Source organism: Aotus nancymaae, unplaced genomic scaffold (genome assembly GCF_030222135.1).
Source record: "Aotus nancymaae isolate 86718 unplaced genomic scaffold, 86718_ANA_hifiasm-v0.15.2.pri h1tg000007l, whole genome shotgun sequence".
NCBI classification, from domain to species: Eukaryota; Metazoa; Chordata; class Mammalia; order Primates; family Aotidae; genus Aotus; species Aotus nancymaae.
In genome coordinates this window covers 6,679,163-6,704,197 of record NW_026988418.1, presented here as the reverse complement: position 1 = coordinate 6,704,197, position 25,035 = coordinate 6,679,163, and the positions used below count along the sequence as shown (strand labels likewise).

Here is a 25,035-nt window from a genome sequence, read left to right as displayed (position 1 = left end):
CTTCATTTTCAGTCTTTCATTGGCTCCTCTTCTTTCACCAGTCTCTTAAATGTTGGTCTCCCCTCTCCTGTCCAGTGTTCTTCTCAGACTCCACATCGGCCTTGGTGATCTAATCTATGCCTCTGACATCCTCTACTCTCTAATTCCCCAAATCTTCATATTCAGCCCTGACTTCTCTCATGACCTCCACACACACACATCACACTTCTGGGCACATCAAATGTAACATGGCCAAAATGGAACTTACTCTCTTTCTTCTCTCTGCCTCCGCTACTAAAGTCACAGTTTAGTTCCTAACCCAACTTTCAGCTTCACGTCCTAGCTGCTCTCCATCACTCCAATTTCCTTCCACTCTAATCATTCCTCAGTACTGTTTAGAGAGTTACCTTTCTGATCTCATTACTTTCTTGCTTAAATCCTTTCCTTTTCACTGTTTCTTGTTACTTAGGGGCTAAAGTCCAATTCCTCGGCATGGCACACACTACCTTCTACGATGCAGCCAGTCTTTCCTACTCCCTCTTTATCATCATTCAACTGTGTCCAGTGTTCCAGCCATATGAACCAAAGAGCAGCATCCTACTTCATGCCTCCATTTCATCATCGCCAACAAGTCCTTCTGCCTAGAATGTCTCTCTTTTCCAGTGGCCTCTTCCCTCCAAATTCATCTGCTGACTTCTTCTTACCCTTTCCACGCCTCTCCCTCTTAATCATGCCTCACATCTAATCTACGACTCTAGGACCTAATGATTTATTTTCTTTTGTTCTTTTTTTTTTTTTTAAGACAGGGTCTCACTCTGTCACCCAGGCTGGAGTGCAGTGGTGTGATCATGGACCTTGCATCCTTGATCTCCTTGGCCCAAGTGATCCTCCCACCTCAGTCTCCCAAGTGACTGGGACCACAGGTGTGTGCCACCACACGTGGCTAATATTTTTTACTTTTTGTAGAGTCAGGGTCTCCCCATGTTGCTCAGGCTGGTCTCGAACTCCTGAGTGCAAGCGATCCTCCTCAGCTTCCCAAAGTGCTCAGACTACAGGCATGAGCCACCACGATTTTACTTTCTAAAATCATTTGAATCCATCTACTTCTCCCTAACTGTACCACCACTACTATTATCTATGGTGTAGATATCCACAATAGCCTCCTTACCATTTCTACCCTCGCCCCCTCTAATAGTCTTCACTCTGTAGCCAAAATAATCCTTTAAAATGCAAATCTGGTCACATCATTCTCTGTCCTGAAAGTCTTCAATGATTTCAAGGAACAAGAAGGATAAAGTATAAAATCCTTACAAGGCCTACAAGTTTCCATGCATTTGGGCCCCTGTGACCTCTCCATTTTCAGTCCCTCTTTACCCCATGGTTTATCCTGGTTCCACATTCCAGGCCCACAGACTTTAGCTTCCTCTGACACATCTCAGGTCTTTGGATCCCCATCCACAATGATTATCCCCACCAGTTTTGTCTGATTAACTCCTACTCACTCTTATAGGACCAAGCCTTTGCAAATACAGCCACCTAAAGCATGCCACCCACTTCATTCTTTCTTTCTTTTTTTTTTTTTTGAGATGGAGTTTTGCTCTTGTTGCCCAGGCTGGAGTGCAATGGTGTGATCTTGGCTCATTGCAACCTCCTCCACCAGGGTTCAAGCGATTCTCCTGCCTCAGCCTCCTGAGTAGCTGGGATTACAGGCATGCACCACCATGCTCGGCTAATTTTGAATTTTTTAGTAGAGATGGGGTTTCTCCATGTTGGTCAGGCTAGTCTTGAACTCCTGACCTCAGGTGATCCACCTGCCTCAACCTCCCAAAGTGCTGGGATTACAGGCGTGGGCCACTGCGCCCGGCCCATTATTTCTCTCATAACAACACCATGTTTTTCTTTCAGTGGAACTGCAATTAGTAATTACATTTGTCTGTGCATTTGTTTTACTGTCTCTTTCCCCAAACAGATAGTGAACCCATGAGGAAAGGAACCACCTCTCTTTTGTTCACCTGTATCCCACTGGCTGGCAGGATGCTTGGCCCTGTGCCCCTGTGAACAGACACTGTTCACTCACTTACCTTCCCCGTGTGTCCTTTCAGGCTTAAGATGTTCTCTAGGTTCGTGGTGGTGTAAATGTGAATCACATTTCCATTGACTGCAGCAAACAGGTGACCTCCATTGCTAAAGGAACACTAGGGAAAGACAGCAAGAGAGCAAGCAAGCAGGAAGTGAGCAGTCTAATTAGAAGCTACAGTCAAGAGTCGCTTTTCCTAACGAGTTCAGGCTGAGACTATGTGTGAGGGGTGGGAGTGGGGGTAAGGTACAAATGAGACTAAGGGGTGGCTGACAATTTCAGACACTTTCACTATTCCTGTAACTCATAGTGGCCAGATGCTGACGCTGCCAGGCCCAAGAATCATGAAGCCGTTTGGACCACGAGCAATCATTTTGCCTGTAGAAGCACATTTCAGAGCTGGGGAAGTAATTCCTGAAATCATTGCCTTGTTTCTGCAAGTCATCTTGGGGAAAGTTACTGAGCTCTTTACTGCCTCCCACCGTTCATGCTTAGTTTGCCCTGGCTCCTCCCAATCTCCAACCTCACCTTCCTAGTTGTGATTCTGATTCTGAAATTACTTTTCTTTTTAAATATTTGTTAATGCTCCCCAGTTACAGACAGGACTTATCATGGGGGGATCTCACAAGGTTTTAGGTTCAGTGAAATATTCTGGCAGACATAAGAAATGGGGATGGAACCATATACTCAATAAGGTTGCTGGGAAAAGAACTGGATTTCCCCCTCCCCGTCTTTTTAAGCCACTATAGTTCTCCAAGACAGATTTTGGTCCCGCCTCCCCAGATCACGTTAGTTCCTGATTTTTCAGCCGTGGCTTTCTAAGAAACTGGACTTTGTCTCCAGCGGATTTTTTACCTCTCTGGATCCCCTAACAGAGTATTCTTTGAAAGAACGTATATCATCAACGAGTAGATTCATGAGGCGTAGTTTGTCAGCAAACCCTACTACAATAAAGTGTCCAGACGGATGAAGACTGATGGAATATGCCTCTTCTTGGTATTCCTTATATAGTTCCAGAGTGCTGTGAAAAAGATCAATTACTGAATTATAAGCCTAGCTCACTAAATCCCTCCAGTCATCCACTGTATCTGATATATATTGTTATCAAAGTATTTGAAATACACTACTGTTTACAATTATTGGTTCCTCTCTTTTCTAGATTTTGGTTATTAGGGGATAATGTCCAGCATGGAGTATGGTAGACAGGGAGACTGGTCAAGGTGTTGTCTAGCGATACGGAAGACAAAGCTCTGTTTAGATTCTGAAATTCATGAATATTGTCCAAGTGTTTTTTTCCCCAGAAGCCCCAGAAGTTGTACATAAGAACAAAGGAAACAGTGGGGGTTGGGGGTCTCTCTAGGGTTGGAGATTCCCAGGGAAGCTGTGCCAGAAGGCAAAATCAGGAGGGAGCTGGGGGTGGTTGGGATAGTGATGTCCTCGGAGAAAGAGGAGGAAGAAAGGGTCTGGGGCGCTCCATGAAGCAAAGTGCAGTTCCTGTGGGAAACAAGGGGATAGGCGAGCTGGAGGGACACAGGAGTTTATGTAAGAAGGTGAGAGACTGGGTGTTATCTTCATGTCCCCAGTGTCTGGCATGTGGTAAGCATTAAATAAACCACAAAGTAGTTTTCTAGCCCATGAAAGAGTGAGAAACAGGTAGGCTGACTTGATTTTTAAAAACTCCTTTCCAACTGAAAGCTTTTAAGTAATTAAATTTTGGAACACTGTAATTAAAATAATTCACATAAACAAATTAACATCTGGAATCTTGCATATGAAAGTAGGCAAGCCTCTCATTCCTTACTTTGTTTCATAATTCCAAATGCGGATGGATCGATCCAGAGAACAGGTGGCTATGAGGGGTTTTCGGATGCAGGTAGCTAGACCGGTGATGGGTGCTGAGTGTAATGGATACATCAAATACTCAAAGTGAGCAGCCTCCCCCTAGAGAAAGCATACAGAACAAGATCCGCAGAGTAAGCAACATCAGCTCTAATTGGTTCCCATAAACATTAATTAGACTGGGTGCACAGGAATCAGGCTGTGGCTAAACTGTGTGAATATTACAGATATTTTCCTGAGCCAATATTATTTTTAACATTATTTTAATGGCAGTAAAATATTTTCTTCTACAGATATCTTAGAATTGAATTTAACCCTTCCTCTATCTTTAGGAACCCTTCCTCTAACCCTTCTAGGAACATTTAAGTGGCTTCCAATTTTTGTTATTTATTATAGGAATAATACTAGACTAAATATCCTTGCACAAGTATTTGTGTCTCTCTCTGATTATTTCCTTAGCATACAGTTCTAGAAGTGGAAAACTGGGAAAAATTGTATGAATGATTTTCAAGGATCTGGATAAGTAATACCAAGTTTCTCCCTGGAGAGACTGTACTAATTATCACCAGTAGCAAACAAGAGTTGGATGGATGATTTTAAATTGAAATGCATCCTACTGCACTGGTTATGTAGGTTACAGATGTCTGTCTTCAGAGGCATTGTTTTTGGAACACCTGAATGAGGAGTGACATTTGGGAAATTAAATGAGATGTACATATTTAGGTCTGTTCACAAGCCAAGATAAAGGCTAAGATGGAATTTTTTTTCAAATCCTGGCCCTCTGCCACTTATAAATTTATCTGTATCCACTCAGTCGTACCCTAGTGTCTCCCATCCAAATACTAACTAGGCCCAACCCCGCTTAGCTTCTGAGATCAGACGAGATCAGGTGCATTCAGGGTGGTATGGCTGTAGACCCTACTATCTCAAAGAAAGAGATGCTATCCTGGATGGGGGGCAGGCACAGGTTATTGTTATTCTTCTCCATCTGTTACCCTTTCTTTCTCCAATATCTTCAACCTGCCTGTCTCTATGAGCACATTCCTATGAGCTTTTATACACTCAGATCTCTCTTGTCTTAAAAACAAAAGGAATGCTCTCTCTTACCCCTCTGCCTGAGGAGTCACGTAATGATGGGGAATCACACAAGCAGACTTACTGGTTTCATTGCAAATGCATGACCACAAACCTCCAGTGGGCATTTAACCCTGCCTGGTAACTCTACCATATTTTTCAATAAGTTCACACTCTAAACATCCAAGATAAGTATTTCATACTATTTATTCTCTCTTTTCAAACGTTCCAACCTTTTTCTTCCAATCCTAAATCTCATCTGATGACATTATCTCTTGTTTCCTTGATTTCTGTATCTTTGTTTTCTTTATTTTGCATCTCAGAAGCAGACTTGTGGAGATTGATCATAAATTCATATAAGACGAATTTTATTTTATTTCACTTTCTTTCTCAGTTTTCACTTCTGTTCCTCACTACTATAAGTAGGCATCAACAAATGGATTTCATGTATGTCACTGACTATATACATATGTGTTTTATCTTTCTATAAATGACATTGTGCTTCAGATCTCATTCTGTACTTTTTTACTTTCATCTCAACACTGTATTTTTAAGGAATTGTCTACGTTGCAGTATGTATAATTTATTGCTTCTAACTGGTGTTTTATATTCTACAGTATGCATCCAGCTACTTTACTTCTCCATTACCACTAGGGATGAACATGTGGATTATCTTCAACTCTCCATTGCTACAAATACTACGTTGAATATCTTTGTCCATGTTCTTTAATGGCTCTGTAGGATCAGACTCCTGGTATGTATCCAGTGCAGAGTACTGGATGACAAGGTACATGCATTCTCTGTTTGACCAAGAACTATCAGATTCCTTGCTAGAATGGCTGTATCAGTTTACACTCCCATTATCACCATGCTAGGATTATCATTCTCCCCATCCTCAGATGTCTCTGGTGATAACTGGATTTTTAATTTTTGACAATATAATCATGAAATTTCTTGTAAAGAAGCATCTCAGAGTTGTTTTAATTTGCATTTTTCTGTTCATAGGCAACAAAATTCCCTGACAGTACCCAAAAGCTTGAAATTAGCCATTCCAAGTGTGTTTAAAAACACTAAAGGAAACCATATATAAAGCAGTAAAGATAGAAATGATGTGCATCAAATAGAGAAGAAGAAAAGGATCTCATCAATATAGGGACAGAACTATAAGAGAATAGAAATTCTGGAGTTAAAAAGTACAACTGAAATGAAAAATCCACTAGAGGTGCTCAAGAGTAGATCTGAACTGGCAGAAGAATTAGTGAACTTTATAGATCAATAAAGATTAAGCAATTTGAAGAACAGAGAAGAAAAATAATTAAAAATGTACAGAGCCTCAGAAAAATGTGAGACACCATTAAGCACACCAACTAATTCATAATGGATCTTAATATAGAAAATCCTAAGGAATTCACTAAAAAACTAATAAAATTTGGATATTTCTCTCCTCCAAATCTCATGTTGAAATGTAATCCCCAGTGTTGAAGGTGGGACCTGGTGGGAGGTGCATGGATCATTGGGGCATATCTTTCATGAATGGCTTAGTGACATCCCCTGGGTGATGAGTGAGTTCATGAGAGATCTGGTGGTTTAACAGTGTGTGGAACCTCTCACCTCCCTCTCTTGCTCCTGCTCTTGCCATGTGATGCGCCTACTCCCCCTTCATCTTCCACCATGACTGTAAGCTTCCTGAACCTTTACCAGAAGCAGATGCCAGCACCACACGTCCTGTACACCCTGCAGAAGCATGAGCCAATTAAACCTCTTTTCTTTATAAATTACTCAGTCTCAGGTATTTCTTTATAGCAATGCCAAAATAACCTAATACAAAAACTACTGAAACTAATAAGTGAGTTTGGCAAGGTTGCAGGCGACAAGATCAGTATGCAAAAATTGATTATATTTCTATACATCTGGAATGGACAATCAAAAAATGAAATTCAGAAAATAATTCAATTTTACAATAGCATCAAAGAGAAGAAAATTTTTCATAATATATTTAACAAAAGAAGTGCAAAAGTTTTACTCTGAAAACTATAAAACATTCTTGAAACAAATTAAAGACTATCTAAATAAATGGAAAATTTCTCATGCTCTAGAATTGGAAGGTTTAATACTGTTAAGATGGCAACAGTCCCCAAACTGATCTATAAATTTGATGCAGTCCCTATGAGGATCCCAGATGGCTTCATGTACAAATTGCAAAGCTGACTGTAAAATCCATATGGAATTGCAAGGGACACAAACTATCCAAAACAATCTTGAAAAAGAAGAATAAAGCTGCAAGATTCACAATTCCCAATTTTAAAACTTGCTACAAAGCAGCAGTAATCAAGACAGTGTGGTACTGGCATAAAGATAGACAGATAGATCAATGGAACAGAATTGGGAGTCCTGAAACAAACCCATGTGTCAACTGATTTCCAACAAGATGCCAAGACTACTCAATGGAGAAAGACCAGCTTTTTCAACAAATGATGCTGTGACGACTGGATATCTACATGCAAAAGAATAGAGTTGGACCCCTATACCATGCCATATTCACAAATGAATTCAAAATGGATTAAAGACCTAAATGTAAGAGCTAGCACTATGAAACTCTTAGAAGAAATATAGAGGTAAATCTTCATGGCCTCAGCGAGGGCACTGGCTTCTTAAATATAGCACCAAAAGTATAACCAACAAAAAGAAAAATAGAAAAATTAGATTTCATCAAAATTGAAAACTGTTCATCAAAGGACAACATCAAGAAAGTGAAAAGACAACCCACAGAATGGGAGATAGTATTTGCAAATCACATATCTGATAAAGGACTTATATCTAGAATATATAAACAACTGTTACAACTCAACAATAAAAAGACATATGACTCAATTTTTAAAATGGGCAAAAAAATCTGAATAGACATTTCTTCAAAGAAGAATTATGAATGATCAAATCCACATGAAAAGATGTTCATCGTGAATCACCAGGTAAATACAAATCAAAACCACAATGGAATACCACTTCTTACCCACTAAGATGGCTACAATAAAAAAAGATAATAACAAGTTTTGGCAAGGATAGAGAGAAATCAGAATGCTCATGTACTGCTTATGGAAATATAAAATGGTCCAGCCACTTTGGAAAACAGTATAGCAGTTCCTCAAATAGTTGAACGTGAAGTTACCATATGACTCAGCAGTTCCACTTCTAGGAAGAGAAATGAAAACACGTCCACATAAAAACTAGTTGCATTATTCATAAAAGCCAAAAGGTAGAAACAACCCAAATGTGCAAATTTGGTGAATAAAATATAATATATCCATATAATTAAATATTACTTGGCCATAAAAAAGGAATGAAGTACTGATACATGCTACAACATGAACACTGAAAACATTATGCTGGCCAGGTGTGGTGGCTCACATCTGTAATCCCCACACTTTGCGGGGACGAGGCAGGTGGATTGCTTGAGCTCAGGAGCTCAAGACCAGCCTGGGCAACATGGCAAAACCCTGTCTCTACTAAAAATTCAAAAATTAGCTGGGTGTGGTGGCGTGCACCTGTAGTCCTAACTACTTGGGAGGCTGAGGTGGGAAGATTGCTTGAGCCCAGGAGGTCAAAGCTGGAGTGAGCCATGATTGCACCACTGTACTCCCACCTGGGTGACAGAGAGAGTCCTGTCTCAGAACAACAAAACCCATTATGCTAAGTCAAAGAAGCCAGTTATAAAAGTCCACAAATTTTATGATTCTGTTTGTATAAAATGTCCAGAATAGGCAAATCTATATAGAGAGACATAAAGTAGGTAAGTGGTTGCCTAGGGCTGGGATGGAGAGGGGTGATAACTGGGAAGATGGAGGAATAATAATAGCTAAAGGGTTTGGGCTTTTTTTTTTTTGAGGTGATAAAAATGTTCCAAGGTTGATTATGATAATGGTTGCATAACACTTTGAATATGCAAATTCAAATTGTATACCACCGAATTGTATACTTTGAATAGGCAATTTGTCTGTGAATTATAGCTCAATTAAGCTGTTATTTAAAAAGCACCATTGCTGAGACAGATACATTAAAATCTTCTACTGTGATTGTAGATGGTCTGTTTTCCTTATTGTTCTGTCCAGTTTTGCTTTACGTATTTTGAATCCATGGTATTAGGTACATGCAGACTTAAAATTGTAGTATCTTCTTGGTACTGAGCCATTTTAAGTACAATATGATCTCTGTCTTTAACAGTGCTTTTTTGTTGCAATGTCTGCAGTGTATTTATATCGTTTCTTTGTTATTCTAAAACAATAAAAAGGAAAAAGAAAGATTTTTATATATACGTATTTGTGTACATGAGCAAAGAGAGCAGTAGATTAAATGCCTTAAAATTCAATTTCTGGGTAAAAGGATATGTGGGATTTAAATCTGAAAGACAATGCCACTGTGTCCTCCAAAGTTACGGTAGCAATCTCAGTCCCACTGAGTCTATCTGCATGCTTCTGTGTGGACATCTTAAAATTAGAATTTTGTTTTGCTCTGTATGAAGAGAGTACATGAGTTTATGCTAACTTATTTGGATTAAAATTTGTCCACATGGTGACCAGAACCCCAGCCAAGCACACGGAAGCTGGTCTGGAAGGACCACTGCTGGGAAGACTCACCTTGCTGATCTCTGTCAGGGACATGGTGATGCTGTAGAGTTGGTTCTTACTGGTGCTGACAACCAGAGTTTCCTCTGAGGGGCTGAAGCACAGGCAGAGAATGTCCTGTTTGTCAGACTGACTTGGGTCACTGCTCTGCGGGTCCACAGGAAGCTGCTCAAGATGCAAAACAGCTATCAGTAATGTCCCCATGGTGTCAGTGTGTCCTCAGGCTTTCAGAGTTTTCTCGGATATCTTTAGCATACAGACTCTCAGACCAGGCTGCTTCCTGGGATCCACATATTGTTTGTTTGTTTTCTGAGAGAGGGGCTGGCTCTGTCACCCAGGCTGGAATACAGTGGCAAGATCTTGGCTCAATTCAACTTCCACCTGCCAGGGTCAAGCCATCCTCTCACCTCAGCCTCCCAAGTAACTGGGACTATAGGTGCACACCTCCACGCCCCGCTAATTTTTTTTTTTTTTTTTGAGACAGACTCCTGCTTTGTCACCCAGGCTGGAGTGCAGTGTACACCAACCTCTTGGCTCACTGCAACCTCCACCTCCATGGTTCAAGCAATTCTAGCTGGGATTACAGACTCATGCCACCATGCCTGACTCGTGTGTGTGTGTGTGTGTTTGTGTGTGTGTGTGTGTGTGTGTGTGTTTATTTTGAGATGGAGTCTCACTCTGTTGCCCAGGCTAGAGTGCAGTGGCATGATCTTGGCTCACTGCAACCTCCACCTCCAGGGTTCAAGCTATTCTCCTGCCTGAGCTGGGACTACAGGCATGTGCCACCATGCGCGGCTAATTTTTGCATTTTTAGTAGAGATGGGGTTTTGTCATGTTGGCCAAGTTGGTCTCAAACTCCTGAACTCATAATTTTTGTATTTTATTTTATTTTTTTTGTACAGATGGGGTTTCGCCATGTTGCCCAGGCTAGTCTAAAACTCCTGGGTTCAAGAGATACACCTGCCTTCGCCTCCCAAAGTGCTGGTATTAGAGGCATAAGCCAACATGACTGGTCAACTTTCCTATTTTAAACTCCAATTCTGTTCACCTTACCCAAAACCTCTTTCAGAACAGATATCTCAAGTCATCATTTCGCCATTTATGCTCAGCAATCCCATCCCATCCCTCCCCATCAGATGCCTTCTCAGAGGACTGCTGCTGGGGAACAAAAGCCAACAGGACCCTCGTTTTGCATTTTTCTTCCCTCCTTACCCTGATTTCTCTGCTCTCACGGTAAACATCCTTTTCCCCCATCTTCTCAAACAGCAGAACTCTCCCTGGCCCAGCAGAACAGGCAAATCCCTTTGAATAGGCTGCAATGGCAAACACCTGGGGCATGGACATCTGGCTGTGGCTACTGGCCGCCACCATCTGTTCATAGGAGGGGAGTGGGGAACTGACTGGCGGAAATTCAATCAGGCTGGAAACAAAGAAACAGCATACACAATATACAGAGACAATCTCAAGGAGATGAATTCTGCTGGGGAGGTGAAAGAAGGCTGTCACTGGATGTGCGAGAAACCACCCAATGATCCCCTTTTCCACAGCCAAATGCTACCCTTTGGCCTGGGAACTGTACACAAACTGCACATGGCCAAGCCCAGAAGCAAGAGAGTGCTTGGGGCGTGTGGAGTAGATGGATGTGAGAGCTGTAGAGGAAGAGAGCCGCAGGTATGCTTGGGCCAAGCCAAGGAGTCTGGGCTTTGTTCTGGGAGGCCTGAACCCCAGGGTTAAAGGACTGTGAACACAGCTCCTGAGAAGGTTATGGGGACTTTTTAGGAGGCTCCTACATAATTACAACAACAAAAAAAGGACATGCCATTGGCATGCGGGGGGAATGGTGGTGAAAATGGGAGGACTGAAGGTTACTGAGGAAGAAGAATCTACAGGATGTCATTGGGGTTGAGGGCTCAGGCTTTGGCATCAGAGAGATCTGGGTTTGACTCCTGAGCCTGCCATTTAACAGCACAATGATCTTGGGTAGCCCACTTACCTCTCTGATCCTCAGTTTCCTTGTCTACAAAATGGGCATGGTAATAGTATGAATGACAGAAGGTAAGAATCGAAAGGAAATATTTATAAAGTGTATAAAACAGTGTCTGGTGCATGCAATGGTACATCCCAATACACAGGGGATATGATTTTTACTGGTTGTCATAGAGGTAACATGGCATCTCTATTACAGTGGTCAATAGCCACTCCTTCCTGAGACTGTACTTTACCCGTATCCTCTGTCAGATTTACCTAAAACATTTCCTTGCACTTGTTGGTCTGTTGCCTCCTGCTGAACTTTAAGCTCCTCGAGGACTTGTGTCCCCAGCATTTAGCAAGAGATGCCTTTTGTACACTGCAAGGGCTTGGTGGACATGAATCAATTCATTAAATTAGCCACTGGAAAATATATTTTCTAAAAACTATGGTTTTGAAGACTAGTCATACTATAATGCTTATATAATGAGGTTAGGTATAAAAAAATAAAAAGAATTATATCTAGCCTATGGTTATAACTATTAAATTCTATGCTTGAATACGGATGAAAACTAGAAAGGAAGAGGGAAAATGGGCACAGTTGACTTTTACGGTAGAGGGGTTCTGAGTGGTTTCTAGAGAATGCTGTCTTCTGTATAACACTGTTAGTAGAACGAATGTGGGAGCACCAGCCCAGGGAGCACCGTTACCTCTCTGATTCCTGGATGACATCCAGGCTCTTTGAGCCAAGGGTGGGTTCCTTGACCATGATGCTGGTCTCCCAACGCTGCTCTCCAGATTCGAAGAGGAAGAGTTTGCCTGTGTCGGTGCCAACGATAATCCTGTCATTGGCCACCCAGGTGTGCGCTAGATAGTTTTGGAGTTCTCCCCGCTGAAAACTGGCTTGCTTCAGGGTTCCCTCCGTAAAACGGAGAAGCTTAAACACCCCATTTCCAGTCACACACACCTGAGTGTTATCCTGGGGACTGAAGCTCACCTGTAAAGTGTGAGAGAATTGAAGAAAAAGATTTATGAAACTAATCCAGATGGAATTATTTTCCATTTTACACATTAATATTTATTTCGGGCTGCTCAGAATATTTCTTGAACATCATAAAATCATGTAATTTTTTGCTGCATTTGATAAGGGCACACGTCTATAATCCATTATATTTGTAGGGATATGAGTCAAACTAGGAGTCAAACTAGGAAATCTATAAAGGCCAAAGAGCAGAAGCAGCAGCTTTTGACAACAGCCACACCCAGTGCCAACAAAATGGAACAAAGCTCAGCTGGAAACAGAAAAAATGAGGGTCTGTCAGGTTTACATAGCCCTGTCCAGGAGGAAAGAAAGCACATGTCAGGGGATGCTATGTGGTCCATTACCAACTGAATATCCTTCCACCACAGCTCTTATCCCAATGTACACGTGCTCCTCTGCTTACAATGGGATCGTGTCCTGATAAACCCATCATAAGCTGAAACCATGTAAGTTGAAAATGGGCAAAGCCATGTGGCCACACAGCCCCACACTGGACAGTATCTTGGTTGTTATCCTCGTGACTGAGTGGCTGACTGAGAGTTGTGTCTGCGGCTGCTGCCCAGCACCATGAAAGCGTAATTCTTGGTCTCTTTCTCCTGAGTGCATATCACTCTTGTACCATTGTAAAGACAAAAATTTTAAGTTGAACCATAGTAAGCTGGGGACTATCTGTTTAGTAATAGGCAGTCAACCTGCTGTCCTGGCTAGAGAGTGAGGAACTTGAGGGGCTGTGACTTTTTCATCTTTTTCCCAGTGGTGATTCATCATGGGCACCCAATAAATGCTTGCTGAATCTACTTATTCAGAGCAGGAGGTGTTTCATCAGGTCTCGCTGTGGCCTGGTTGAAATACCCTTCTGGTTCTACCTGCCTTTGGTCTGATTCTGGAATAATCACCTAGCAGCTTTCTGATTACTATTATAATTCCACCTCTCAACTTCTCTATTACTAGGAAGGGAATACATTGGATAAATGATGTAAGCGTTCTGGTTGTGATATGCTGGCTTTCCCATGTGTCTTGTGAGATGAATAACTGAGTCTATGTCGGAGACACTGATTAGCTAGAATCTCTAAACATGAATAGAACTGAGTCGTTGAACTTGTGGAATTGAGTGCTAGATCCTAGACTAGGGTGACTGATCCAAGATCAAATCTCCTTGGGACCCCCTGCCTAAGCCATCAATCAGGTTCCTGAGGAATCTTCTTTTTGCCCTCAAGCCACAATGGAAGGTTCTGCTCCTTACATAACTGCAACTTTATCAACAGCTTCCTAAAGATCTACCACTTTACATCACGTTTCTGAAATCTTCCTACTGCCCAGCAATGCTGCTGGAAAGAGGCTAGGACCAGGGAGAGAAAGCAGGGCTTTTTTTTTTTTTTTGAGATAGAATCTCACTCTGTCGTGCAGGCTGGAGTGCAGTGGTGCAATCTCGGCTCACTCCAACCTCTGCCTTCTGGGTTCAAGTGATTCTTCTGCCTCAGCCTTCCGAGTAGCTGGGACTACAGGTGCCCACCACCACGCCTGGCTAAATTTTTTTTTTTTTGTATTTTTAGTAGAGATGGGGTTTCACTGTGTTAGCCAGGATGGTCTCAATCTCCTGACCTTGTGATCCGACTGCCTCGGCCTCCCAAAGTGCTGGGTTTACAGGTGTGAGCCACCCTGCCTGGCCAGCATCTACTTCTGGGCTAAACCAGTGACCAGAATGCAGTTCTGAGCCAGAGTAAAGAAAACAGGAGCTGGAGTCGGGGAACTCCTAGCTCTGCTACTCACTACCTCTGTGATCTTGAGTGAGTTACTTAACCTCTTGGAGCCTCAGTTCTCTCATCTGTAAAATGGGGATAATGATTGTGCATACCTTGTATGGTTGCTGTAAGATTAAATTTTAAAATGCATGGAGGAAATTAGAACTGTGCATAGAAAGCATTCAATAAAAAGTAGTTCCATTTTTTAAAAATTTTCACGATACTTGTCGAGCTACTAGGTACCTGGTAGACAGGGTTGTTCTGAGTGTCGGTTCTAATAATGGCCATTACTTTCTGTTTTTCCCACAGCCAGTAGACAAGATTTGACTCTGGAGGGGATGTCTGGGCCAACAGGTATTTGGAGTCTGGAGAAAAAGCCAAGCTAATAAATTTCTGAACTTGGAAATCAAAATTATTAAGAACTCTGCGTTTCCGGCAAGGGACGGATGACAGTTCATAAATGGTAATGACAGGTTTTTCCTGCACAGTCTCAGAGATAGCGAGGTACCGCCGATTGGGGCTGATGGACAAGGCCAACATGGCCTGACTCCTGTCTGAGCCTGCAAACAGAGGAAAAAGGAAATAATGAGGGGAGGTCACACTTTCACCAGGATTTAACAGGAAAAATGCACAGTAGTGTGTAGGGGGGAGATCCCGTAAGTGCCGAGGAGCAAAAGGCCTCAGCCTATTTCCATATAAAAAATGAAGAAGAAACTAACTAGAAATACAACCATAGTAGTTATTAGTTATTTATATGTGATCTTAGTTATTCATAGGTGATCTTAATTCTTTTACCAATGCCTCTCAGGTCGGAAGTGTGAACCTGGGGTGACACTGTGAAATGAATGACACTAAGGCAAGATGCTCTAAGCCCTCTGTCACGCCCGCATAAGGGCTGCTGGAGGGTGCCTTGGCTGTGTGGTAGTGCCAGCGCTGGGAAAGTGCCCGCTGTTTAGCCAGCTAGGGAAGAAGACGTCCAAAAGAGCTGAGACGTCTCCTTCCCTGGAGGAGTTAGGAGAAAACGCCGCTTCTCCAAGCTCTTGCGGTAAGGCTTGACGGCTGTCAGGTGGGCCCGCAGACATCCGGGGGCTTAACTCTCTCTATGTGACGCTGTGCTTCAGTGGTCACGTTCCATGTCTACTCTTATGTTCTGCTTCTGCACCTGGTTCCTTTTTTCTTAGAAAAGATAATCAGTAATAGTAATACAAATTTTAATGTTTTTGTTCTTTCTTGGTAAGTATGGAAAAAGTGCTGATGCATCATGCTCCTTACTTCACTTCGATGCCAGAAATTCCTGAGCCCCTACCTGAATGACACGTGATGTGCCCCCAGTCTCCGACCACCACGACCACGCCCTACTTACCCCCAGATGTGCAACTCAATAAAAGTGAGAGCATCCCAGCATTCGGGGTCACTGCTGGTCTCCGCGATTTGGGTAGCAGTGGACCCCTGGGCCCAAACTCTCTTTTCTTGATTTCCATGTCTTGTGTCTTTTATTTCTACAATTTCTCATCTCTGCACCAGCCAGGAGCGGCTCACAGAACCCTGTAGGGCTGGACTCTATATCTAGTGCCCAATGTGGCAGTGGACCCTACAGTAGTGGGCACTGTAGTGGACAGTGGTGGACACAAAGAAGAAAGGCGACCTTGGCGTAGCTGTGTTTGGGCATTATGAAAATGACTAGGGGCCAGGTGCAGTGGCTCATGCCTGTAATCTCAGCACTTTGGGAGGCCAAGGCGGGTGGATCACTTGAGATGGGGAGTTTGAGACCATCCTGGCCAACATGGTGAAACCCTGTCTCTACTAAAAATAAAAAAATTAGCTAGGTGTAGTTGCATGTGCCTGTAATCCCAGCTACAGGAGGCTGAGGCAGGAGAATCGCTTGAACCTGGAAGCGTGGAGGTTGCAGTGAGCTGAGATCGTGCCACTGCACTCCAGCCTGGGAGACAGAGCGAGACTCTGTCTCAAAAAGAAAATGACTACGGCAGGTGCCTCTGAGGATGAGGTGGGAGGAGAAGTCAGGGCAACATTCCTGAAGGAGGGCAGGGGGCAAGGTGAGATGGGGGCTGGGTGGAAGGTGGCAGGAAGAGCTTGAGCCAAGGGGTGGATGTGACGAAGGGTACAGCATGGTGAGAGAATGGCAGGCAGTGGGTGTTGCTAGAGCATTTGAGACGAGGTGACCAAAGATGGGCCTAAAGGGGTGGAATAGGGTCAGATCATAGAGGCCTTTATTCCCTGAGTGGCTAGCTCATCACTCCTCCTCTACTCCAGAGGCTAGGATGCCAACTACTAGATTCCTCGGCCTCCCTTGCAGTTAGGTGACGTGTGTGACATTCTGGCCATGAGATGGATGCAGAGGTCTTCTGGAGTGGCTTTATGATAAAGCTGGTGCTTCCTTGAAAACCAGACAGATACATTCTATCCCCTTTTCCCTGAAATCTGGAGGTGATATCTGGAGATAGAGCACTCATCTTGCAACCATGAATAAGACTGAAAATGAAAGCTGTGATCCTCAGGTGAAGATTAAAGTGCAAATACTTTATTTGGGAAATGCAGTCAGGGACACATTATGATTTTTGTGGGCTCTAGGTACTTCTGATTTCATGGCCCCCTTCCTCATTAAAAAATGTTAAAAAATATATTTAGATATTATTTTAAAATATATATAGTAATATACTTTATAACTGTATTGGTATAAAGAGGAATATAATCCAGGCTGGATTCACTATTACATATTCACATTTTTCTGATTTTCAAAAAATAGTAAAACATTTTCTTAGGTCCTCAAAAGTATTGTGGGTCCTGGGCACTGTGTCTAGTGGATAAGTGGATGGTGGATACAGGGCCAGGGCAGGGAGCATGAGTAAGGCAAGGGAAGACGAGCTAGAGAGTGCTGTGATGGGTCCCCATGTAATGGGTCCCCCTGCTGCTGCGTCACAACATGCCAAGGAGAGATGCAGCAAGTTGCTCAGCAGGTGTATGTGCCCAGCCCATGGGAATGCTCTGGAAGGGATGCAGAGAGTAGCTGTGGCTCAGAGAAGATCCCAGGTTTTAGGTCACTGAGAGCCTTGCACACGAGATTGGACTTCACCTGGGAGGTCACTGAAAAATTTTAGGAAGGGTGACATGTGTATTGTAGATCCCTCTGGCAGCTGTCTGGAATACAATCTTGGAGGGAAGGAAACTGGTCAGTAGATTATTTCAAAACTGAAAGGGGATGGCAGAAAGATGCAATGAGAAGGCAGCAGGGGCAATAGGAATGGGGAGGAATGGGAAGGAGGGGAGATTAGAGAGATGCTAAGAGGTAACATCAGTAGGACTCAGTGACCGCCTGGGTGAGGGGGAGAAATGAGGAGTGAATGACATTCAGGATGCTAGTTTAGGTGACTGGGGGTACCGGGACACCTGTGAGGGAATATAGGCTTGGAAGTTAGGAGTGATGGGGGAAAGTATGTCCATCATCTTTTGTTTAAAATAGCCCATCCAAGTATTTGATATTTGTTTATGAAATTTTTATACTTCCATCTTTAGTCCATCTAGGGTTTAGGATGGTAAAAGATATGAAGCATGAAGTGAGGATCTAAATTGATTTCCATTTTCCAAATACCTAACTGGTTGTCCCAGGACTGACGAGTAATGCCATCTTTATGATATCAAAGTTACTAGGCCGGGCATGGTGGCTCACACCTGTAATCCCAGCACTTTGGGAGGCCGAGGTGGGTGGATTACTTGAGGTCAGAAGTTCAAGACTAGCCTGGCCAACATGGTGAAACACTCTCTCTACTAAAAATACAAAAATTAGGAAGTGTGGTGGCAGGTGCCTGTAATCCCAACTACTTGGGAGCCTGAGGCAGAAGAATCATTTAAATCCAGAGGTGGAGGCTGCAGTGAACTGAGATTGCACCACTGCACTCCAGCCTGGGTAACAGAGTGAGACTGCACCTCAAAAAAAAAAAAGAAGATACTGAAGTTACATATTTATAGACATATTATTGGGTTTCTGGGTTTTGATATTTATGGACTGCAGGCACACACCACCATACCCAGCCAACATTTTAAGTCTTTTGTAGATATGGGGTCTTACTATGTTGCCATGCTTGTCTCAAACTCCTGGGCTCAAGTGATCCTCTCGCCTCTGACTCCCAAATTGTTGGGATTACAGGTATAAGCCACCATGCCCAGCAGGACCACATCGTTTTTGTAATCATATCTTTATCATGTGCCTGAATATCTAGTAAGGTAGTGTCTTAAGGAAAGAGAGGGAGAAGAAAGGAAAAGATAAATCAATCTCATATATATTGTGTGTGAGGTAAACATTGTGGAACAGTTGGGTATGGAGGTCCAGCAGTTGGATATGGTTCTAAAGCTAGGGGAGGGTTGAAGCTGAAAATACAGAATTGAGGTTAAAAAGTATAATGAAAAGTTAAAACCAGGAGTGTGTAAAGTCTAGAGGAGGCAAAGGCACACTGCTCATTCCCTCCTATTGTGGCTTTGTGCCAGGCTCCTACCTGGTATAGCATTTGTCCTGCTCATTTACACAGTCCTACTCATTTGAATACACACCTGCCTCCACTGCAATACCAAGAGCTCCTGGAGGGCAGAGGCCATGGCTATCTTGCTCATTCATTTGTTCATTCATTCAGTCACCAATGTCTGGTATATAGTATGTTCTTGATATATGCTGACTGATTTTAGAGTTTGTAAAATGCTTTTGCACTGTTTCGACCCAGTTGATGCCTCTCTTCTCCTCCTTGAAATATTTTCACTTCTCACATAGATATCCTGTGATTTTTTTGCCACTCCTCCAAAGCCTCTTTTGCTGGTTCTTCCTCACTTTCCCAGCACTAAATGCAGGAGTGCTCAGAGCTCACTCTTTCAGCTTCTTCTCTTTTATAAATATATTCATGCCCTAGGGCAGGGGTCCCCAACCCCTGAGCCACTGATGGTACCTGGCCACACAGCAGGAGGTGAGCAAGCATTACTGCCTGAGCTCAGATCAGTGGTGGCATTAGATTCTCATAGCAGCACAAACCCAAATGTGAACTGTGCACATTAGGGATCTAGGTTGCATGCTGTGAGAATCTAATGCCTGATGATCTGAGGTGGAACAGTTTCATCCTGACACCATTCCCTATGCCCTCTCCATCCCGTCCATGGAAAAACTGTCTTCCATGAAACCCACCCCTGGTGCCAGAAAGGTTGGGGACCACTGCCCTAGGGAAGTCCCATCCACTCTAACGGCTTTAAATTTCACCTCTAGGCTGATGACCCTCAAATTCCTATTACTAGCCTGGACTTCCCTTCCCTTAAATCCAGACCTGAAATCAACCTGCTTACCGAGCATCTCCATTTAAATATCTAGCAGGCACCTCAATCTTAAGAGGTCCAAAACCAGCCTGCTCCTTCGTTAGTCCTTTCCATCATGATCAACAGCAACTCCATCCTTTCCACGCTCAGGCCCAAAACCTTGCTTCTTCCTTTCTGCTTTCTCCCCACATGGGGTCTATAAAGAAATCTGTCACCTCTACCTTCAAAGCAGATCCAGGATTGATCTCTTCACACCACTCTGTTGCCTGCCTCTACCTGCTCTAAGTGCCATTTTCTCTCACTTGGATTACAGCCATCATCCCTCAGCTGGCCTCCCTACTTCCTTTCTTACCTGTCCTTAAATCTGTCCTCTGTACAGGAGCCAGAATGAACCTGAGGAAACACAGATCATGTTACTGCTCAGACCGCACCCTGCATGGCTTCTCATTTGACTCCAAGTAAGAGCTCATGAGCTGCAAGGCCCCCTGTGGTGTTGCTCCCCATTCTTTCTCTGCCTCCCCTCTTGCTCCTCACCCCCTAGTTCTTACCATTCCAGCCACACTGGCCTCCCAGCTATTCCTCCAACATAATAAGCACCATCCTAACCCTGAGCCTTTGCTATTCTCTGCTACTTCCCCTGCCCCTCCCACTTCAGCATGGCCGGCTCCTTCCCTTCCTTCAGTCTTCACTCAAAAATCACTGCTCAGTGAGCCCTCCCCAGCTTCCCTATCTACAATTTCACACTCTCCCGACAGTTTCACCTTCCCTGCTTCATTTTTTTCTTATTAGCATCTTATCGCTATCTAACATGTAGACTGTACTTCTTTTTATTTTGTCTGTCACTCTCCCCTCCTAGAATGGATGCACCGTGAGGACAGTGTTTTGTGTGCAAGTGTGTGTGCCTATTTTGTGCCTGGAACACAAGGGGTACTTAATACATTTTTGTTGAATGAACAAATGAATACATCAAGCCTCATCATGACTCTGAGCTGAGCAAGCTGAGCATCATCTCCCTCTTACAGATGAGGAGACTGAGGCTCTGTGAGCTTATAAAATGGAGAGCCAGATCAAATCCAGTCTCCCAATGTCATGAACTTTATATTTTTCCCTTTACCAGTAATACCCTTAGACTCGGTCAGTGGAGAGCCTACCTTGGGCCTCAAATTTTAGAGCACCCTTCTCTGGCTATACCCCTTACCATTAAGTGGGATACAGGGGCTGCCTGGAGTTTGCACTGCCTCCTCTAGATCATGTTCCAAGTTCACAGGACTCTGGAGTTCCATGCCCAGATGGTCTTGAGCCTGCTGACAAGACCAACATTGGTTTCTTCCCAGGCTGCCTCCTCTCAACCTGGGCCTACAGGATGGGCACGGGGTGGTTGTTTATAGAATACATGGGTAGAATTTGAAAATATGGGCTGCAAGGATCCACCCACATGTGTACAAGGCCTCTGGTGATATAAGATGGAGTTAGGAGCAGAAGAGAAGTGGTACAGGTAAGAGGTGTGAGAATATGAGCAAAGGAAATGAAATTAAAATCTCAGTGGATACATTAAACATTAAGTTAGATGCAGCAGAAAAGAGAAGCACTGAAATAAATTTAGATTTAGAGATAAATCTAAAGTAATTATCTGGAATGCAACTCAGAGAGACTAAGATATAAAAAATCCAGTAAGAGTTCAAAACAAAACAAAACATGAACATCAGGTGTGGTAGCTTGCACCTGTAATCCCAGTTACTTGGGAGGCTTGAGTCCAGGGTTAAAGACCAGCCTGGGCAACACAGCCAGACCCCATCTCCATTAAAAAAATTAGCTGATCAAGGTGGTGCATGTCTGTATTCCTAGCTATTCAGGAGGTTAAGGTGGGGAGAATGGCTTGAGCCCAGGAGTTTGAGACTGCTGTGAGCTATGATTGTGCCACTGCACTCCAGCCTGGGTGACAGAGCAAGACCTGGTTTCTTAAAAAAAAGAGGCCGGGCACAGTGGCTTATGCCTGTAATCCCAGCACTTTGGGAGGCTGAGGCAGGCAGATCATGAGGTCAGGAGTTCAAGACCATCCTGGCCAACATGGTAAAACCCCGTCTCTACTAAAAATACAAAAACCAGCCAGGCATGGTGGCAGGTGCCTGTAATACTAGCTACTCGGGAGGCTGAGGCAGGAAAATTTCTTGAATCCGGGAGATGGAGCTTGCAGGGAGCCGAGGTTGTGCCACTGCACTCCAGCCTGGGCAACACAGAGAGACTCCATCTCAAAGAAAAGAAAGGAAAAAGAAAAAGAAAAGAAAAACAAAGAAAAAAACCATGGAGTATGGAGTTAAGATGGTTTGGAATTCCAGAAGGAGATAACAGAACAAAAAAGATACCTGTCCTTAGATCCAGGAATCTCAAAGAATCCCTAGGAGGATTAAAAATGAAAAAAAAAAAAACCCCACTATACTCTTTGTGTGTGTGTGTGTGTGTGTATGGTGTGTGTGTGTGTGTATATATATATTTATATATATACACACATATGTATATACACATGTATATATGGTGTATATACAAATACATATACGTATATGGTATGTGTATGTATGGTGTGTATATTATACATATATATGTATGTGCTGTATGTGTGTATGTATATACACACATACCATAGACAGAGAAGATATTAAACATCCAGAAAAAAAGATCATCTATAGACAGATGACGGTGATAAGCTAATTTTTTAACAACGGCAACAAAACAGAAGAAAAAACCACAATGGACTATGATCTATAATATGCTGATAAAAACTGTATACCTGTTGTAACTATCTTTCAGAAGTGAGGATAAAATAAAGTCATTTTCAGACAAAAACTGGGAGAGTTTATCAACGTATTATCAGTAAATGCAGAAGGAAAATGATCCCAGCGGGAATATCTGATTCGCAAAGAGTAATGGTGGGCAGAGTTTAGTAAGCGTGAGAGCAAATATAAATTAATGTTGCCTGCATAAAACCATAATTTAATTAATATTGGAAAGTCATATGTTCTTTTTTGTTTTCATTTTTGTTTCTGAGACAGGGTCTTGCTCTATTGCCCAGGCTGGAGTGCCTTACCCTCCCAAGTAGCTGGACCACAGGTATCTGCCACCACGACTGGCTAATTTTTAAATTTTTTGTAGAGATGGAGTCTCTCCATGTTGCTGAGGCTGGCCTTGAACTCCTGGGCTCAAGCAATCCTTCCACTTTAGCCTCCCAAAGTGCTGGGATTACAGGCACAAGCCACCATGGCTGGCCAGTCATATAACCTCATGTAAAACTCAGAATACGCAGCAATAAAATTTTGTATTTATTCGGGGGCAGGAGATGAGGCACGGCAAATTAGAAAAAGAAAAGAATTTCCTTAACCTGATAACAGACATTAACAAATGCCTACTGCAAACATCCTTCTTTCTAAGGAAATGTTAAAAGAATTCTCTTTAAGATCAGAAACATGCAACAGGATGTCCGTTTTTATTGCCCCTATTCAACACTGGAAGTGGTTACCAGCACAGGTAACACAAGAAAAAGAAAGAAAACCATTGATATTTGTAGATAATATGATAGTCTATGTAGAAATCCCTGCATAATCTATAGATAAATCATTAGAATTAATAATAATTTACCAAATATGCTGGAAATAAACATAAATAAATAAAAGTCAACTGTATTTAATACAGTTTATTCCAACAGAATATTATATGGTTGATAAATTTGACTTTATTAAAACTAAGAATTTTTGTCCATCAAAAGATACTGTAAGAAGGGAGAAAATGCCCCAAACTTATTTGCAAGACATATATCTGACAAATTATTGGTATACAGAATAAATTGTGCATGTAAATCAATAAAATTACCCAAAAATATCCTGCACAAAAAACTATAAAAAACAAGTAGAAGACTTGAACAGGCATTTAACATATGACCAAATAGGAATAGCCCGTAAACACGTAAACAGATACTCATCATCATTAATGATAGAGAAATGCAAACGAAAACCACAATTCCTTTTCTCAACCACTAGATTAGCAAAAAATTAGAAAGTTGGACGATACCAAGGGTTGGCATGGTTGGCAAGGAATGAGAACTCTTATGCACTCCTGGTAGGAGTGTAAATTGGTACTATCATATTGCTTAGTAATTTTAGTCCTGTCTGTGTGCCCTAGCGAATCTGCACAAATAGATGAATGTATATATGCCTGCAAGAATGTTCATAGTAGTATAGTTTGTAATAGAAAATGGCTGTTATTTCCCAAATGTCCCTCAACACTAGAATGAATACATATATTTGAGACATTACATTCATATGAGGAACACTGCATAGCAATAAAATGAACTTGGTTGTATGTATCAAGATGCATGAATCTCAAAAGCATGATATTGAACTGATGCAGCAAGACACAGAATACAGGGAGAAACACTAGAACTGGTAATATTCTATTTCCTATGCTGGGTGGCTGGGTTCACAGAGCTACATTCTATTGTTATTCTTTAAATATTACATATATGTAAGGTACATTCTTTTGTATGTATATGTTACAATAGAAGTTGTCAATGCAATCAAGAATGGGAAAATGGATTCTGTTGTTGAAATCATTTATATTATCAACAGGACCAATATGAACAAAAATAAGGGCTGTAATATTATACAAATGGTTATTTGTGACTTGGGATAAAGTTTACAGTGTCTTCATCATACATGGATTCAAAAGGTGATGTAATGAAGGTGGTGTGCTCAGGAAAACTGTTAGACAACTCAAAAAGTGGCTCTGGTGATCACAAAGACAATGATACTGAAGATACGAAAAGAGGGATATTTTCATGAAAATATCAAAATATCATAAGATATTTTCATGAAATTACAGTGAAAAAAAGTACTTTTAAATTAACATTTTATATGTGATTTTAACTACGCACACGTGACTGATTAGTTTCATAAGACAAGTTGCCATTTATTTCTTCTACATTTATAAAACTGCATATATATTCAAATTGGCCAAAATGTTTCTTTCCAGTCATCATGTTGGGATTATGGGGTTATATGTGGCAAACACCATTCCTGTATATGTTAGAATGGAAAGGGTTTTACCTGGAATGAATTTTTGCCATTTCTGATCCACATTGTACTTCACACAGTAATTTCCTGAAGGAAATATAATGATCTGTTCATCGAAGTACAAGATATTGTTGGCCACGCGGGATCGAAGACCAAAAACATGCAGCGACTGAGCTACCACGGATGACATGGTTTCGCGCCAGAGTTCTGCTGAAGATCGGGGTAGCGCTTGAGAGTGGAGAGCATCGCCCCGCCTCGGCCCCGCCCCCGGCCGGGACACGCCCCGGCCTCCAGGACACGCCCCTTCCCGCCCCTTGCCCCTCCCCTT

At 42.4% G+C, this 25,035-nt stretch overlaps 1 protein-coding gene and 1 pseudogene across 2 annotated transcripts in view; both read right to left on the bottom strand.

Moving 5' to 3' along the window:
- The window catches only part of CFAP57 (cilia and flagella associated protein 57), an 81,565-nt gene that overhangs the window by 56,299 nt on the left and 231 nt on the right, over positions 1–25,035 (bottom strand). Inside the window, exons 2-9 of one of the 2 annotated variants that reach the window (XM_064372258.1) lie at positions 24,741–24,917; positions 14,584–14,900; positions 12,267–12,553; positions 10,801–11,008; positions 9,601–9,753; positions 3,858–3,997; positions 2,912–3,077; positions 2,061–2,174 (exon numbers count right to left, since the gene is read on the bottom strand). In XM_064372258.1, coding sequence (XP_064228328.1) covers positions 2,061–2,174; positions 2,912–3,077; positions 3,858–3,997; positions 9,601–9,753; positions 10,801–11,008; positions 12,267–12,553; positions 14,584–14,900; positions 24,741–24,897 — 1,542 coding nt within the window. In that variant the 5' untranslated portion in view covers positions 24,898–24,917. The remainder of the gene's footprint in view (positions 1–2,060; positions 2,175–2,911; positions 3,078–3,857; positions 3,998–9,600; positions 9,754–10,800; positions 11,009–12,266; positions 12,554–14,583; positions 14,901–24,740; positions 24,918–25,035) is intronic. The other variant, XM_064372259.1, reaches the window with a different exon arrangement.
- On the bottom strand, positions 4,693–4,812 carry LOC135273483 (5S ribosomal RNA; annotated as a pseudogene).